Source organism: Pristiophorus japonicus, chromosome 3 (genome assembly GCF_044704955.1).
Source record: "Pristiophorus japonicus isolate sPriJap1 chromosome 3, sPriJap1.hap1, whole genome shotgun sequence".
Taxonomy (NCBI): domain Eukaryota; kingdom Metazoa; phylum Chordata; class Chondrichthyes; family Pristiophoridae; genus Pristiophorus; species Pristiophorus japonicus.
In genome coordinates this window covers 212,099,486-212,112,337 of record NC_091979.1, presented here as the reverse complement: position 1 = coordinate 212,112,337, position 12,852 = coordinate 212,099,486, and the positions used below count along the sequence as shown (strand labels likewise).

The 12,852-nt window shown below is 45.3% G+C and overlaps 1 protein-coding gene across 1 annotated transcript in view; it reads right to left on the bottom strand.

Annotated features, from left to right (window-relative positions):
- Positions 1 to 12,852, bottom strand: part of rbm44 (RNA binding motif protein 44) — a 191,738-nt gene that overhangs the window by 54,663 nt on the left and 124,223 nt on the right. Inside the window, exon 12 of the mRNA XM_070876231.1 lies at positions 7,636 to 7,815. Coding sequence (XP_070732332.1) covers positions 7,636 to 7,815 — 180 coding nt within the window. The remainder of the gene's footprint in view (positions 1 to 7,635; positions 7,816 to 12,852) is intronic.

The window sequence follows — 12,852 nt, the reverse complement described above, 5'->3', positions numbered from 1 at the left end:
ACGAATGAAATCGGTAGAAAGAGGTGAGGTTCTGCAGGCAGATTTTAGGGAGCTAGGGAAAGATTAAAAAGCAGGACCTCAAATAGGTAGTAATCTCCAGATTACCGAAAAGATGAATGTGTGGCAGGAGAGATGGTTCAGAAGGGAGGGCTATAGATTCCTAAGGAATTGGGACCGTTTCTGGGCGAGGTGGGACCTGTACAAGCTGGACGGGTTGCACTTCAACAGAGCCGGAACCAATATCCTCGCGGGGGTGGGGGGTTTGCTCGAGCTGTTGGGGAAGGTTTAAACGATCTTGGCAGGGGGGTGGGAACTTGAGAATAGATTCAGCAGGGAGAGAAGCAAAGCTGGCATTGGATAGCAAAAAAGTTAAAAGTGAATTTGAAAGACAGAGGAAACAAGGGCTAGAAAATAGACAAGGAGGAAGTTTGGCAGTGCTTAATGGTATATACTTCAATGCTTCAGAGACATGGTCTGCGTACAGTAGGCACCTCAACCAACGCTGCCTGTGCAAAATCCTGCAAATCCACTGGCAGGATTGGTGCACCAATGTCTGTGTTCTCTGAGGCCAACATCCCGAGCATCGAAGCATTGACCACGCTTGATCAGTTCCAATGGACGGGCCACATCGTCCGCATGCCCGATGCTGGACTCCCGAAACAAGCATTCTACTCCAAACTCCGTTACGACAAGCGAGTTCCAGGAGGGCAGAGAAAACGCTTCAAGGACACCCTCAATGCCTCCTTGAAAAAATTTAACATTCCCCCGACTCTTGGGAATCCTTGGCCCAAGACCGCTCAAAGTGAAGGAGAATCATCCGAGAAGGTGCCGAAGACTTCGAGTCCCTTCGTCGGGAGCGCGCGGAAGCAAAGTACAAACAACCGAAGGAGCGTATGACAAATCAAGTACCTCACCCACTCGTCCCTTCAACCACAACCTGCCCCACCTGTGACAGAGACTGCAGATCCCGCATTGCTCTCATCAGTCACCTTAGAACTCATTAGTGTGGAAGCAAGTCATCCTCGACTCTGGGGGACTGCCTAAGAGAGATACTTCACTGCAAGGAGTATAGGGAATAAGGCAGATGAGCTAAGAGCACAAACTTGGGAGTTTGATATTATAGCTATTACTAAGACATGGCTGAAAGAAGGGCAGGTATGGCAGTTCAACATTCCTGGTTACAGAGTTTTCAGGCGGGAAGTAAAAAAAAAGTGGGCGCTGTATTGATTAAAGAAACAATTACAGCTGTGAAGAGGGATATGATATGTTGGAAGGATCATCAAATGAGGCCTTATGGGTCGAATTGAAGAACAAAAAGGGGTGATCACTCCACTAGGAGTGTGCTAAACACTCCCAAACAATCAGAGGGAGATAGAAGGGCAAATATGTGCAACAACTACAGGGCAGTAATAGTAGGGGATTTCAACTACCCCAATAGTAACTGGGATAGAATTAGTGTGAAAGGTATAAAGGGTGCAGAATTCCAAAATACATTCATGAGAACTTTTTTAGCCAGTATGTAGCAAGCCTAACAAGGGAGGGGGTGGTTCTGGTATTAGTTTTAGGGAATAAAGCTGGCCAGGTGGAAGGGGTATCAGTGGGAGAGCATTTTAGTGCTAGTGATCATAACTCAGTTAGATTCAGGGTCGCTATGGAAAAGGACAAAGATAGCTCAGGAATAAAAGTTCTCAATTGGGGAAAAGCCAGTTTTGATAAGCTGAGAGATGATTTAGCCATAGGGAACTGGAAACAGCTACTTGAAGGTAAATCAGTATCAGAGTACTGGAAGGCATTCAAGGAGGAGATCCGGACGGTTCAGAGCAATTATGTCCCCTTAACAAAAAAGGGTGGGACGAACAAATCTCGAGCCCCCTGTAGGTCAAGGGACATACAGGGTAAGATATAGAAACAAAGGGAGGCTTATGACAGATCACCGAGGGCTCAATACTGCAGAAACTCGAATATAGAAAGTGTAGGAGTGAAATTAAAAAGGGTGAAATTAGAAAGAAGAAAGAATCTTGGTAAGTAAAATCAAGGAAAACCCAAAGATGTTTTATAAATACATTAAGAGCAAGAGGATAACCATAGAAAAAGTAGGGCCTATTAGAGACCATAAAAGTAATGTGTGTGTAGAGACAGACGACATGGGTATGGTTCTTAATGAATACTTTGCGTCTGTTTTCACAAAAGAGGGCGATGCAGACATTGCAATCAGGGAGGAAGAGTGTGAAATATTAGATGAAATAAAGAGAGAGAGAGAATTAAGGAGTTTAGCAGCTTTGAAAGTGGCTAAGTCCTCATGCCCAGATGAAAGGTATCCCAAGCTGTTAAGCAAAAGAGGAAATAGCAGAGGCTCTGACCATTTTCAAATCCTCTCTGGCTACTGGTGTGCTGCCGGAGGACTGCTAACGTGGTTGTTATATATGTAAACTTGTATTTACTCTGTGCAGCCACCAGAGGACTCATCCCCTGGAGTCCCAAGGGATCCCATAATCCCTTGGGAGCACAGATATTTAAGGAGGCCACATAGGTTGGAGAGGCACTCTGGAGACCTGCAATAAAAGACGAAGGTCACACTTTACTTTGAGCTCTCAGTGTTCAGTCTGACTTTCTCCATACTTAACAACTTGCGACGAGATTCAGATAGCGAACCCAAAGATGCAGAGAACAGTGGGCATCCTGGCGAAATTCTCGGAGGGAGATGATTGGGAAACTTTTGTGGAGCGACTTGACCAATACTTCGTGGCCAACGAGCTAGATGGGGAAGAGAACGCTACCAAACGAAGGCCGATCCTCCTCACCGTCTATGGGACACCAACATATGGCCTCATGAAGAATCTGCTCACTCCAGCGAAACCCACGGAGAAATCGTACGACGATTTGTGCACAGTGGTCCGAAAGCATTTGAACCCGAAGGAAAGCGTTCTGATGGCGAGGTACCGGTTCTACACCTACAAAAGGTCTGAAGGCCAGGAAGTGACGAGTTATGTCGCTGAGCAAGGAGCCTTGCAGGACACTGCGAATTTGAAGGACATTTGGAGCACATGCTCAGAGACTTTTTCGTACTTGACATTGGCCACGAAACCACACTTCGCAAACTTTTGACTGTAGAGACCCCAACCTTAAGTAGGGCCATAGCGATTGCCCAGGCGCTCATTGCCACCAGTGACAATACGAAGTAAATGTCTCAGCACACAAGTGCTGCTACAAGTACTGCGAACAAAGTGATGATTTTTTTCGAATCGTAACATACAGGGCAGGTCACACATACCTGCAGCTGCATGTCTGCAGATATCTCAGAGTCCATCATCAAGGGTGATGAATGCAAGGCTATTAACACCTTGTTGGTGCTACGGGGATGTTCATCGTTTCCATTCATGCCGATTCAAAGGATACGTTTGCAAGGGGACACGTCCAACGAGCGTGCAGGCGAGCTGCAAAGCCTGTTAAACCTGCAAACCACCATGTTGCAGAGGAGGACAGATCCACAGAGGATCACGATGAACCACAGCCTCAGATACGGGAGGCAGAGGTACATGGGGTGCACATTCACCACGAATTGTCCCCCGATAATGCTGTGTTGAACTAAATGGACTCCCGGTGTCAATGGAATGGACACAGGCAGAAGTCAGTCCATCATGGACAAAAACATTTTCGAAAGATTGTGGTGCAATAAGGCCTGAAGGCCAGTCTTAACTCCAGTTCGCACGAACTAAGAACTTACACAAAAGAACTGATTCCTGGAATCGGCAGTGCTACAGTAAAGGTCTCCTACGATGGAGCGGTGCACAAGCTACCACTCTGGGTGGTTCCGGGCGATAGTCCAACGCTGCTCAGCAGGAGCTGGCTGGGAAAGATACGCTGGAGCTGGGATGACATCCGAGTGCTATCGCCTGCAGATGACACTTCGTGTGTCCAGGTCTTAAACAAATTTCCTTTGCTGTTCGAACCAGGCATCAGGAAATTCCAAGGAGCAAAAGTGCAGATCTATCTAATTCCGGGGGCGCGACCCATCCATCACAAGGCGAGAACAGTACCGTACACGATGAGAGAAAGGGTAGAGATCGAGCTAGGCTGGCTGCAAAGAGAGGGCATTATTTCCCCAATCGAGTTCAATGAGTGGGCCAGTCCTATTGTCCCAGTCCTCAAGGGAGACGGCACCGTCAGAATCTGTGGCGATTACAAAGTAACTATCAATCGTTTCTTCCTGCAGGACCAATATCCACTACCAAAGGCCGACGACCTCTTTGCAACGCTGGCAGTAGGAAAGACGTTCACGAAGCTGGAAGCGATTTCAGCCGACATGACACAAGAACTGGAGGAATCATTGAAGGCCCTCACCTGCATCAACACGCACAAAGGTCTTTTTGTTTATAACAGATGCCCGTTTGGAATCCGATCAGCGGCGGCGATATTCCAGAGAAACATGGAAAGCTTACTGAAGTCGGTCCCCCACACCGTGGTCTTCCAGGACGATATTTTGGTCAAAGATGGGAACACAGTCGAGCATTCGCAGAACCTGGAGGAACTTCTTAGTCGACTCAACCGCGTGGAGCTCAGGTTAAAACACTCGAAGTGCGTTTTCCTGGCACCTGAAGTGGAGTTCTTGGGAAGGAGGATTGCGGTGGACAGCATCAGGCCCACCAACGCGAAGACAGAGGCAATCGAGAACGCACCGAGGCCACAGAACGTGATGGAGCTGCGGTCGTTTCTGGGACTCCTGAACTACTTTGGTAACTTCTTACCAGGTCTCAGCGCACTGTTAGAACCACTGCATGTCTTACTACGAAAAGGGGAGGAATGGGTTTGGGCAAAAGCCAAGAAAATGCCTTTGTAAAAGCGAGAAAATTATTATGCTCAAACAAATTGCTTGTGTTGTATGATCCATGTAAGCGTTTGGTACTAGCGTATGATGCGTCGTCATATGGCGTCGAGTGTGTATTGCAACAAGCTAATGATTTTGGGAAACTGCAACTGGTTGCTTATGCATCCAGGAGTCTGTCTAAGGCTGAGAGAGCCTACAGCATGATTGAGAAAGAAGCTTTAGCGTGTGTCTATGGGGTAAAGAAAATGCATCAATACCTGTTCGGGATAAAATTCAAATTGGAAACTGACCATAAGCCACTTATATCCTTGTTTTCCGAGAGTAAAGGAATAAATACCAACGCATCGGCCTGCATTCAGAGATGGGCGCTCACGTTGTCCGCATACAACCACGCCATCCACCACAGGCCAGGCACAGAAAACTGCGCCGATGCTCTCAGTATGCTGCCATTAACCACCATGGGGGTGGAAATGGCGCAGTCCGCAGATCTATCCATGGTTAAAAAAGCATTTGAGAGTGAGCAATCACCCGTCACATCAAAACTTCAACAAGCCAGGACCCCTTATTATCTCTAGTCAAAAGCTGTGTGCTTCACGGGAGTTGGTCCAGTGTCCCTGTGGAAATGCAGGACGAGATAAAGCCGTTGCAGCGGCGCAAAGATGAAACATCTATACAAGCAGACTGCCTTCGGTGAGGCAATCGAGTAGTGGTCCCCAAGAAGGGCAGAGACACGTTCATCAATGACCTCCACAGTACCCACCCAGGCATCGTAATGATGAAAGCGATAGCCAGATCCCACGTGTGGTGGCCCAGTATCGATGCGGACTCAGAGACCTTTGTTCACAGATGTAAAAGATGCTCACAGTTAAGCAATGTACCCAGGGAGGCGCCGCTAAGTTTATGGCCTTGGCCCTCCAAACCGTGGTCTAGGGTACACGTCAACTATGCAGGCCCGTTCTTGGGTCAAATGTTCCTTGTGGTTGTAGACACGTATTCCAAGTGGATTGAATGCGTGAAAATGTCAGCTAGCACGCCCGCTGCCGCTACTGAAAGCCTGCGGGCCGTGTTTGCCACTTACGGCTTACCCGATGTCCTGGTGAGCGACAATGGGCCATGTTTTATCAGTGCTGAGTTCAAAGAATTCATGACCCGTAACGGGATCAAACATGTCACATCTACCCCGTTTAAACCAGCGTCCAATGGTCAGGCAGAGAGAGTAGTCAAACCATCAAGTAAGGCTTGAAGAGGGTAACTGAAGGCTCACTGCAGACTCTCCTATCCCGAGTCCTGCTTAGCTACCGCACGAGACCTCTCACTCACTCACTGGGATTCCACCTGCTGAACTGCTCATGAAAAGAGCACTTAAGACAAGGCTCTCGTTAGTTCACCCTGATCTACACGAATAGGGGGCTTCAATAAAGTGCATACCATGATAGTGCAAATGTGTCACGCAAGATTGAAATCAATGATCCTGTATTTGTATTGAAGTATGGACAAGGTCCCAAGTGGCTTCCCGACACTGTTGTGGCCAAAGAGGGGAGCAGGGTGTTTCGGGTCAAACTTTCAAATGGACTCATTCACCGGAAACACTTGGACCAAATCAAACTCCGATTCACAGACTATCCTGAGCAACCCACCTTGGACCCTACCTTTTTTGATCCTCCAACATACACACCAGTGGCAACCGGCACCACGAAACAGAACCCATCATCCACAGCAGCCCAGCCGGGCCCAACACACCAGGCAGCGCAGCTGCACAGCGAGGGCCCAACAAATAATTCAACAATACCAGCTTTCACACTGAGACAATCAACCAGGGCAAGAAAGGCCCCAGATCGACTCACACTGTAAATAGTTACACTATTGACTTTGGGGGAGGGGGGGGTGGCGGGGCGGAGGGGGAATGTTATATATGTGAACTTGTATTTATCTTGTCTTTACTCTGTACAGCCACCAGGGGGCTCATCCCCTGGAGTCCCAAGGGATCCCAGGTGTTTAAGGAGGCCTCACAGTTTGGAGAGGCATTCTGGAGACCTGCAATAAAAGACTGTCATACTTTACTTTGAGCTCAGTGTTCAGTCTGACTCTTTCTCTTTACATAACAGATAGCATGCAGAAACCAAGCACAGGTAGCGGAAGGAGCGAGCAGCAAACCAGTCCCACCCACCCTTTCCTTCAATGACTGTCTGTTCCACCTGTGACAGAGACTAATTCCTGTATTGGACTGTTCAGTCACCTAAGAACTCATTTTTAGAGTGGAAGCAAATCTTCCTCAATTTCGAGGGACAGCCTATGATGATGGTTTAAAAAGTACTTGGATGTGCACTTGAAGTGCCGTAACCTACAGGGCTACGGACCAAGAGCTGGAAAGTGGCAGTAGGCTGGATAGCTCTTTGTTGGCCGGCACGGACATGATGGGCCGAAATGGCCTCCTTCCGTGCTGTAAATTTCAATGATTATCTTGCTTACAGATGCATTCAAGCATTCTCATCATAGTTTCCCCAAGTTTCAAGCCATGCCATTGCTATGTATAATTTTTCTCAGTTCTGCTAGTTAAGCTTTATCCAGTCCTTTACCAAGTCAAAGGGTTGATTGTCCTACCGAGAAGAATCTGGAACAACACCAGACAACTTATTCTACCAGCTGGGAAGCAGTTTATTAGGGGCAGCTATAACTTCTTAAAACTAAGTAACACTGTGTACTCAGCAGACAATAAATGTCTCACTTGAACAGCTTATAGGGCTAAATCTACTGGCAATTTGCTCCCTAAATTCTAACGAGGTATTTTGGTTATGACCTTTTTCTCTTACATGCATCACTTCTTGGCTGAACTTCTTCTGTCACGGTTCCATCTTTATTGTTCACCTTTCCTTGCATGGCATTGGAGCCACTAGAAGCAGTGAAATTCTCTTCAGCATCAAACCAATCGTCAGTTATTTCAGGATTCTTGGCTACATATACAGAATCGATAGCAAAACCCTTTTGAGAGACTAAACATATAAAAGAGAAGAAATTCAAAGCTGTTCAAAATTTAAATACTTCGCAACAGAGCTGCAAAGTAACTTTTTGTCTATATGACCAAAATCTCCAAACATCAATGTAAAAGGTTACTTCATAAATTCAAATAAAACATTAATACGAAAAGCTGGTTGGATTTTCAGAATGCATTACAAGGAGTCTTGAGAAAGGTATAAGAGAAACAGTTGCAGGATAGAAAGTTGGTTGACAGACAGAAAATAAAGAGTTAGAGTTAATGGTTGTTGCCCTGAAAAATTCTTGAAAAATGCCTTTGAGGGGAAAATGACCTGGTGTACCTAAAATAGACTTTTAGCTTGAAAGCTGACCACACAAAATGGAATTCAGCTGTTGAACTGAATGCAGCGAAAATTTGCTTTCGATTCAAAAAGGGAAGCTAACCCTCCATCCAGGCTTTTAGCTATGGAGTTTCCCAAATAATGCCATAAAATCTAAGCTAAAGACCATAAAACAATTAAAGCCATAAAAGCTCCTAAGTTTTGACCCCAGAAAGGATTGTGTTTATACTACAAGCATCCTTTACTTGCAGGAGAAGTCATTATCCGTAACTCAAATCACTTTGATAACATGCAAAGATTCACCTCTCCCCAGTTCTGTGGGAAAAAAAACCTTCAAGAAATGCCAGATGAGTAGAGGTGGTTTGTAAAACCTGTAGATACAAAGTCTTTGTTGCTGGGGGAACATCAATGCTGAGCAACTCAATGACAGCCACAGGAGTCCACATTTATCAGGTTTGATTGGCAGAAGGTGGGGTGGGGGGGGGGGTCAAGACCACCTGGCACCAGTGTCATCTTGATTTGTTACATGAATGTGGGGAGACCTCCCTTTAAAATTAAAGTATCCTTCAGGTTGGTCAACCTCAGTCAATCTATAAAAATCTTTTTCGAGAGATAGCAAGCTGTGTCTCTCTATCTTTATTAAAGTAGCAGGATCTCCTTCTCGGTTAGTTCACTTAGGTTTGCTTTGTTCTGCAAGAACCTTTACCAAGCAGATGCAGAAAGATGCCTTTACTGGGACAGCATTTGGACAAGGAGTAAAATACAGTTATGCACCAGCCAATTGCAGGCGAAGAATAGAGTCACTTAACTTTACAAGTACCCGAGATCAGATAAATTCGAAAGTGAATCCAGCTCGGATATCGTTGCTCGGCGCAAGGTGAATCCAGCTGGAAGTGAAGATCCAAGTGAAACAGATAACCCCACTGCTGAAAGGGGGTTCCTCAGCTAAACGCTCCAGAAGTCAAAGTCTGCGTCAGGTTGGGAGGAGATTAGAAACATAGAAAATAGGTGCAGGAGTAGGCCATTCGGCCCTTCGAGCCTGCACTGCCATTCAATGAGTTCATGGCTGAACATGCAACTTCAGTACCCCATTCCTGCTTTCTCGCCATACCCCTTGATCCCCCTAGTAGTAAGGACGACATCTAACTCCTTTTTGAATATATTTAGTGAATTGGCCTCAACAACTTTCTGTGGTAGAGAATTCCACAGGTTCACCACTCTCTGGGTGAAAAATGTTTTCCTCATCTCGGTCCTAAATGGTTTACCCCTTATCCTTAGACTGTGACTCCTGATTCTGGACTTCCCCAACATTGGAAACATTCTTCCTGCATCTAACCTGTCTAAACCCGTCAGAATTTTAAACGTTTCTATGAGATCCCCTCTCATTCTTCTGAACTCCAGTGAATACAAGCCCAGTTGATCCAGTCTTTCTTGATAGGTCAGTCCCGCCATCCCGGGAATCAGTCTGGTGAACCTTCGCTGCACTTCCTCAATAGCAAGAATGTCCTTCCTCAAGTTAGGAGACCAAAACTGTACACAATACTCCAGGGTGTGGCCTCACCAAGGCCCTGTACAACTATAGTAACACCTCCCTGCCCCTGTACTCAAATCCCCTCGCTATGAGGGCCAACATGCCATTTGCTTTCTTAACCGCCTACTGTACCTGCATGCCAACCTTCAATGACTGATGTACCATGACACCCAGGTCTCGTTGCACCTCCCCTTTTCCTAATCTGTCACCATTCAGATAATAGTCTGTCTCTGTTTTTAACCACCAAAGTGGATAACCTCACATTTATCCACATTATACTTCATCTGCCATGTATTTGCCCACCCACCTAACCTATCCGCGTCACTCTGCAGCCTCACAGCATCCTCCTCGCAGCTCACACTGCCACCCAACTTAGTGTCATCCACAAATTTAGAGATACTACATTTAATCCCCTTGTCTAAATCATTAATGTACAGTGTAAACAGCTGGGCCCCAGCACAGAACCTTGCGGTACCCCACTAGTCACTGCCTGCCATTCTGAAAAGTACCCATTTACTCCTACTCTTTGCTTCCTGTCTGCCAACCAGTTCTCAATCCACGTCAGCACACTACCCCCAATCCCATGTGCTTTAACTTTGCACATTAATCTCTTGTGTGGGACCTTGTCGAAAGCCTTCTGAAAGTCCAAATACACCACATCAACTCAACTGGTTCTCCCTTGTCCACTCTACTGGAAACATCCTCAAAAAATTCCAGAAGATTTGTCAAGCATGATTTCCCTTTCACAAATCCATGCTGACTTGGACCTATCATATCACCTCTTTTCAAATGCACTATGACATTCTTAATAATTGATTCCATCATTTTACCCACTACCGATGTCAGGCTGACCGGTCTATAATTTCCTGTTTTCTCTCTTCCTCCTTTTTTAAAAAGTGGGGTTACATTGGCTACCCTCCACTCCATAGGAACTGATCCAGAGTCTATGGAATGTTGGAAAATGACCGTCAATGCATCTGCTATTTCCAAGGCCACCTCCTTTAATACTCTTGGACGCAGTCCATCAGGCCCTGAGGATTTATCGGCCTTCAATTCCATCAATTTCCCCAACACAATTTCCCGACTAATAAGGATTTCCCTCAGTTCCTCCTTCTTACTAGACCCTCTGATCCCTTTTATTTCACCCAACCATCGTGAGGATGGGGCTGGTATCAACAGATATCAAGGGTTTAAAATTCGTAATTCCTTGAAAGTGCAAGTGAGATAGAGAAAGGCACATAAAAAGGCAAGTTGAATATTCGTTTTATAAATAGGGACATGAAGTATAAAAGTAAAGAAAAGTGAATTTATATAAAACATTGATTAGTTAGGCCACAGTTAAAGAAATGTGGAACAGGCATCTCATTATAGAAAGGGCATTAAAGCCATAGAGAGCACATAGCAGAGAACATAAGAAATAGGAGCAGCAGTTGGAACTGGTGCTCTCCACTCTCCTGCGACAGTTGGAACTGGTGCTCTCCCACTCTCTCCTCCTCTCACCATGGTGTAGGCGGCCATTCAAGCAGTTGGGGGAGGGGGGCGGGGGGGGGAGTGTTGAAAGGGAATGTAGTTGTGGTAGGGGACAGTACAGTCAGAAGGATACATACTGTTCTCTGCAGCCACAACTGGGAGTTCCAAAGGTTGTGTTGCCGAGCCCGGTGCCAAGGTTAAAGACATCTCGCGGCTGGAGAAGAACTTTGAGTGGGAAGGGTAGGATCCAGTTGTCGTGGTACACGTAGAAACCAACGACATAGGTAGAACTAGAAATGAGGTTCTGCTGAGAGAGAGTTTGAGGATTCAAATTGGGGTTCAAATTAAAAAGCAGAACCTCAAAGATAATAATCTCTGGATTGTTACCTGAGCTATGTGCCAATTGGCATAGGGATAAGTAGATTAGAAGATTAAATGCGTGGCTCAAAGAGTGGTATGGGAAGTAGGAGTTTTGCTTCGTGGGACACTGGCACCAGTACTGGGGAAATAGGGAGCTGTTCTATTGGGACGGGCATCACTTAAACCGTGTTGGAACCAGTGTCCTGGCGAATCGAATAATTAGGACAGTAGACAGGGATTTAAACTAATGAAGGTGGGATGGGAGGATTCAGGAAAGAGTACATTTAAAAGCAGAAAGAGAAATGTCAAGGCTCTCAGGCAGAGTAGAGTTTTAGATAAAAATAAACAGTGGGTCAGGAAAGGATAGAGAGAATAACATATGTAATAGGGCATCAGTGACTAAGGTGACATTAGGGAAAAATAGAAAAAAGTCACTATATCTGAATGCGCGAAGCATTCGCAAAAAAAAGATGAATTAATAGCGCAGATAGAAATTAATAGATTTGATCTAGCCATTACAGAGAAATGGTTGCAAAGTAACCAAGCTTGGGAACTAAATATTCAAGGATAATTAACCTATAGAAGAGATATGCAAATTATAAAAGGAGGAGGGGTAGCCCTGAGAATAAAGGATGGAATAAAGACAGCAGAGCGAAAGGATTTAGCTTGGAAAATCAAGAAGTAGAATCAGTTTGGGTAGAGCTAAGAAACAGCAAGAGGCATAAAACATTGGAGGGCCTATAAATAACTCCCACCAAACAGTAGTTATAATGCAGGGTACAGCAAAAATCAGGAAATTAGAGGCACATGTAACATAGGTAATATGGTAATCATGGGGGACTTTAATTTACATTTAGACGGTGCAAACCAAATTTGTAGTCATAATTTGGAAGACTAATTCATGGATTGTATACCAGGTAGTTTTCTAAATCAGTATGTTGAGGAACCAACTAGGGAGCAGGCTATTTTTGATCTAGTATTGTGCAATGTGAAATGGTTAATTAATATCCTTGCAGTACAGCGGCCCTAAGAGAAGAGTGACCATAATATGATAGAATTTTATATTAAGTTTGAAAGTGATTTGGTTAAATCCAAAATTAGGCTTTTAAATCCAAAAGAAAACTATGTAGATATGAGGGGCGAGTTGGCGAAGGTAGATTGGGAAACTAGATTAAAAGATATGACAGTAGACGAGCAATGGCTCGGGAGTTCGGGAGGCTAACATAGAAACAAACAAAATAGGTGCAGGAGTAAGACCATTCGGCCCTTCGAGCCTGCACCACTGTTCAATAAGATCATGGCTGATCATTCACCTCAGTATCCCTTTCCTGCTTTCTCTCCATACCCCTTGA